This window comes from Apus apus, chromosome 28, assembly GCF_020740795.1.
Source record: "Apus apus isolate bApuApu2 chromosome 28, bApuApu2.pri.cur, whole genome shotgun sequence".
Classification (NCBI taxonomy): Eukaryota; Metazoa; Chordata; class Aves; order Apodiformes; family Apodidae; genus Apus; species Apus apus.
Window position 1 is genome coordinate 998,341 of NC_067309.1, and position 5,504 is coordinate 1,003,844.

At 55.4% G+C, this 5,504-nt stretch overlaps 1 protein-coding gene across 1 annotated transcript; it reads left to right on the forward strand.

Moving 5' to 3' along the window:
- Window positions 1-1,727: 1,727 nt before the first annotated feature.
- Window positions 1,728-5,123, forward strand: HOXC13 (homeobox C13). Its single transcript, XM_051641425.1, has 2 exons — window positions 1,728-2,361; window positions 4,867-5,123. The coding sequence occupies exons 1-2, from the start codon at window positions 1,728-1,730 to the stop codon at window positions 5,121-5,123; spliced, it is 891 nt and encodes a 296-aa protein (XP_051497385.1).
- The last annotated feature ends 381 nt before the right edge of the window (window positions 5,124-5,504 follow it).

Consider the following 5,504-nt stretch of genomic DNA (forward strand, 5'->3'; position numbering starts at 1 on the left):
TTCTTTTTTTATCCTCTTTTTCTTTTCATCCTCTTTTTTCATTTCTTTTCCTTTTTTCCCATCTTCTTTTTCTTTTCCCATCTTCTTCTTTTTTCCATCCTATTTTCCTTTTTTCCATCTTATTTTCCTTTTTTCCACCCTATTTTCCTTTTCCCCACCTTCTTTCTTTTCCTTTCTTTTTTTTTTTCCACCTTATTTTTTCCCCCGCCTGATTTTGCTTTTTTCCAGCTTATTTTCTTCCCAGATTTATTTTTTTTTCCCCCAGCTTATTTTTGCCTCTTTTTTTCCATCTTTTTTTGTCCGCATCAGGGAACAGTTAGAACAGGTTGAGCTGGGATGTGAAGCTCTGGGGCGGGGGGGGTGGGGAAGGGAATATCACCCCCAAACCCAGCAGCCCCGAGAGATGTTTTACGATTCATGGGGTGCAGCGCCTTAGGGGGGGCTCCCACTTAGATACCCCCCCCTAGGGGGGGCAGGAGACGACAAGGACAGCCGGGAGGTCCCCTCGAAGAAGTCCCCCCCCCCAGGAAAAGACACTACATTCCCAACAAATCGCATTTTTTCCCATTTTCCCTCTATTTTTAAGGTGCTGCAGCCCTTTGAGCCCCTCCCTCTCTTATTTACTCCCCCCTCCAAGAGCCCCCCGAGGACTTCACCCCCTCCCGGCCCCCCATCTCATCCATCCCACCCTCCCAACCACCATCCTCCCATTTTTCTCCCTTTTCCCCCCCAATTCCCTGGCAGCCCCACCCTGGTTTATAAAAGAATTCCCTTTTATTGACTGATTTTTTTTATTTACCAACCCTCACAAACCAACAGACCCCCCCACCCCCGCACAAACAGACCCCCCCACCCCCGGTCCCGCTTTGTCCTCACCCCGCATCACCGAAGGATGCCCCCCCCCCCCGCCCTCCACGGCTCCTAAATGGGCGAAAATCACATTATTTTGGGGTCTGGCAGGAAAATGTAGCCGGGGGGGGGGGGGGGAAAGGGGGTGTGGGTGTGTTTGGCCGCCCCCCATTGTGGGGGGGCTTGACCGTCATTTCCCCTTGAAATATGGGGGGGGATTATCCCCTGTGGTCTTGCCCCCCCCCCCCCAATATAGCGCTTGGAGCATCCCCCACGCTGAAACCAGGGGGGGGACACACATTTAAGGGAAGGTAGATGGGGGGGGGGGTGGAATGGGGACACGGGGGGGTGATATGAAGGGGGGGGGGGAAATGAGGACACGATGGGGGGGGGACACACGAGCGGCTCTTTGTGCCGCCCCCCCCCCCCCCAACACACACACAACCCCAACCCTATCCCCGACGGGGCGGGATGGGTTTTGGGGGGGGGGGGGGGGGGGGTCGGGGAAAGGTGCGGGAAAAGGGGGGGGGGGGGAACACAACCAATGATAATCGCGACAGGGTCACGTGGGCGGGGATACGTCGAGGCCGAAGGGGGGGGGGGGGGGGCATGTGGGGGTGGGGGTGGGGGGGCGTGGCCGCGGCGGATTTCTTAATGGAGCGGCGGCCGCGGGGCGGCGGCGCATGCGCGCGGGGCGCCGATATGTTGGGGGGGGTCGCGGGGCGGCGGGGCGCGGCGCGGAGCTTCCCCCGACGGCGGCGGAGAACGAGGAGGAAGAGGAGGAGGAGAAGGAGGAGGAGGAAGAAGAAGGAGAAGAGGAGGAGGAGGAGGTGGTGGTGGTGGAGGTGGAGGAGGCGGCGGGAGCAACGCGGCATGACATGACGGCCCCGCTCGGCCTCCCCCCGCGCTGGCCCGACGGGCTCGGTTGCCGTTGTGAGGACGCCCCGCGGGAGAAAAACCGCATGGAAGGGTTGGGACATTGCCGGGAGATGATGCCCCACGCGGGACTCGCTGTCCCCACCGCTCCCCCCCCTCCGCCGCCTCCGCAGGGAGCCGCGTACGCCGAGTTGGCGGCTGCTGAGCCCCCCCGGCAGTGCCCGTCGGGGGCGGCTTCCAGCGCGGCTTTGGGCTACGGGTACCCCTTCGGGGGGGGTTACTACGGCTGCAGGTTGTCCCACTCCCACGGAGTCAATTTGCAGCAGAAACCCTGCGCTTATCACCCCGGGGACAAATACCCCGAGGCCGGCGGGCCCTTGCCCGGCGAGGAGCTGCCGTCGAGGGCCAAAGAATTCGCCTTTTATCCCGGTTTTCCCGGCTCCTACCAGGCGGTTCCTGGCTATTTGGACGTGTCGGTGGTCCCGGGGCTTGGTGGTCACCCAGAACCGAGACACGAGGCTTTGCTTCCCATGGAAGGTTACCAACACTGGGCTCTTTCTAATGGCTGGGATGGGCAAGTGTACTGCTCCAAAGAGCAATCCCAGTCTGCACACCTCTGGAAATCACCTTTCCCAGGTAGGATCCTTCGGGAAGCGCCGTGCTCGCCTGCTTCTTGCCAACCGCCAGCTCCCACCGGGTGCTGTGGACGTGCGCGTGTTGCGGATGAGTGTGCATATATATAGTTAAATATATAGATATAATTTATTTTATATATATATATACACACACACACACAGATAGAGACGTGTGCGCCTGTATATCTAATTAAAGGGAAAGAAATGGCTCTGGAATTCCTCCTGTGCAGGGCAATGTGTACCAACATGTATGGGGAAGAAGGTGAAGCAATCATTTCTGCATCAAAATACACGCCGTGAGCTTGCTTGGAAAGTAACTTTGCCGTTTAATGCTGCCCTTTCTTCTCTCCTCCCTCTTCTTGCCTCACCTCCGCAGCGTCTCTCCCTGCCTTTCTCTTCATTTTTCCCCTCCTCTCGCCTCTTCTCTTAAGGGCAAAAAAAGCTTCAAAAAAAAAATAAGAAGGGGGGAGAAATAATTTTAAAACCCTTCTCTAGTGGTTGAATGAGACGTGTCGGGGGCTGGGATAGTAAATCATATCACAATTACACACAATTATAGGAATAGGTGTCAAGTGACACATGAATCTGTTTGGAGGGAGGCAGAGGGGTGGCGGGGGGACTGAAAGGGGGGTGGGGGGCTCCTCCGCCCGGTCAGGCAGGGATCCTGACAGCCGGAAAAGCAAAACCCCTCCTCGGAGCATCTTTCAGCCCAAGAAATCCCTCGTTTCCTTCTCCTCCCGCTGGCTCCGCACCCCAAAGGCGGGGGAGGGGGGGGGGGTGATGGTGGGGACCCCCGGGTTTTCTCCCCAGTTGCCTTCCAGCCCCCCCACCGCCCCGGTCCCAGCGTTGGGTGGGAAAGGACGCAGGAGCCGAGGGGGGGGGGGGTGTGGAATAACCACAATAAGTGGGGCTGGGGAGACCTTAGAGCACCTTGGATGGGGAGAAGGGACGGGTCGTGTTAGTCCTTTGGGGGGGTGGGTAATGGGAGGGACACATCGGTTTATTTATTCCCCTTCTTCGGGACAAAGAGGGAAGGAGGAATGGGCTTTCTCGGAAGGTTTTCTGGGGATGGGAAAGCTGGAATTTGGCAGTGTAGTGCTGGCTGCATGATGAGTGTGGGAGGGGGTCTTTTTTTAGGGGGTGGGGATCCTTCCCTTCAAGGTGTATTCGGGGAAGCTGCCGCCCCCACTGCTTTCTCTCCCCATCAGCTCTAGTGAGCCCCCCTGAAGGGGATTTCTTGCCCCCCCCCCCCGCCACCAGTGGCCTTTAAGACCCCCTCAGCACCCTCATTTCTCCCCTCTGGCTCCCCCAAAGCTCCCCCAGGGGCTCCCCAATTAACTCCTGTCAGCCATAATTGGGGCTGCGCTGCTCCTTCGCCTCCATCTTCCTGCTCCAGCCAGCTGGGTCACACCTTTGGGGCGAGGAGATTCCTCGCCCAGGTCACACACACACCCGCCCCGCATTCTGGGAAGGGGCTGGGGCTGCTCGGAAGCGTGGGGGGACCTTTCCCCACCCCCCATTCAAGGCAGAATATGAGTGAAGATGCTCCCCCCGTCCTTGCTGAACCCCTTCCCCACCGCCCCTTTGCAGAGCACAGAGCGTTTCCCACCCCTCAGCTCTCTACACCCCCACTGGAAGGGGGGTCTGGGCTTTTCTGGGTTTGCCCCCCACAAAAAACCTCCTCCGAGGGGCTTTCAGTGCAGCACGAAGCCGCCGGGAAGGGCTGGGGTGCGGGAGATGCACTTGTCTCCACACAGGGCTCAGTTGCGCATCTGCAGGGTATCCCGGAGAAGATCCGCTGTTGGGGGGCAAAAAGGGGATCTGGAGGGTTAAAAAATGAAGCAGGAGATAGGGGAGAAGCTCCAGATATTGCCCCAAATCTGTCTGTTCGGAAAGTCCCTTTGATTACCCTCGCACACGACTCTGCGGCTTGACTTGATGCTCCTTGTTCAGCAGCGTGGCCAGTGTCGCCAAGAAAAACAGGCTTTCCCCACGTGAATTATGAATTTCATGTTATTATTACTATTATTATCGTGTTATTTCCCTCGCTGGATGCGTCTTCTGTCCGCCTGGTCTTTTTTTTTTTTTTTCCCCTCACATTCTCTTCCCTCGAATTCCTCCACTCTTTATCCTCCTTTTTCCTCTCTTTATCCTCCTTTTTCTCCTCTTTATCCTCCTTTTTCCCTCTTTATCCTCCTTTTCCCCTCTTTATCCTCCTTTTTCCCTCTTTATCCTCTTTTTTCCCCTCTTTATCCTCCTTTTTTCCCCTTTTTATCCTCCTTTTTCCCCTCTTTATCCTCCTTTTTCCCCCCTTTATCCTCCCTTTTCGCTCTTTATCCTCCTTTTCCCCCTCTTTATCCTCCTTTCCCCCCTATTTCTTTCCCTCCCCGACTCTCAGAAATTCCACCCCACCCCCCGGAATGCGGCACCCCCTCCTTTTCCCCTCTGCTATGTTTGTTTGGGGGGGTTTTTTGGGGTGTGTTTTTAATTTTCTTTCTCCATCCAGACGTCGTCCCCTTGCAACCCGAAGTCAGCAGCTACCGGAGGGGCCGAAAAAAAAGAGTCCCTTACACTAAAATCCAGCTGAAGGAGTTGGAAAAGGAATACGCGGCCAGCAAATTCATCACCAAAGAGAAGAGGAGGAGAATTTCGGCCACCACCAACTTATCCGAGCGCCAAGTGACAATCTGGTTCCAGAACCGGAGGGTCAAGGAGAAGAAGGTGGTGAGCAAGTCCAAGACAGCCCATCTCCATCCTACCTGACAGAGGGTGATGCTGGAGGAGAAAAGGGGGCAAAGAAAACCAAGAGAGAAGCCTCAATATTTATCTGGTAGCTTGTATGATAATATCAGTGGGGATTCTGCTGATTCCGAGTCCATTATTTAAAAATAATACTAATTTAAAAAAGAAAAATCATCAAAAACCCGACATTCACAAATGCGCATCCTTCTCCATTCCCCCCCCCCCCCCCAAATATTATAATAAACCCACCAAGCTCATCTTTGATTTAACCCTCTGACTGTGAACCCCCCCCCCCCCGCCCCCGGTTTGCTCTGAGAAACCCATCGCTAAGGTTCAACTGTGTATATTTTTTCAAGGGAAATAATAATAATAATAATAATTAATAAGCTAAGAGTGTAGTTA

Coding starts and splice junctions, on each gene's coding strand:
- HOXC13 (XM_051641425.1), top strand. CDS start 1,728: ATGACGGCCCCGCTCGGCCTCCCCCCGCGCTGGCCCGACGGGCTCGGT. Junction 2,362..4,866: donor CTGGAAATCACCTTTCCCAG/GTAGGATCCTTC, acceptor TTCTCCATCCAG/ACGTCGTCCCCTTGCAACCC.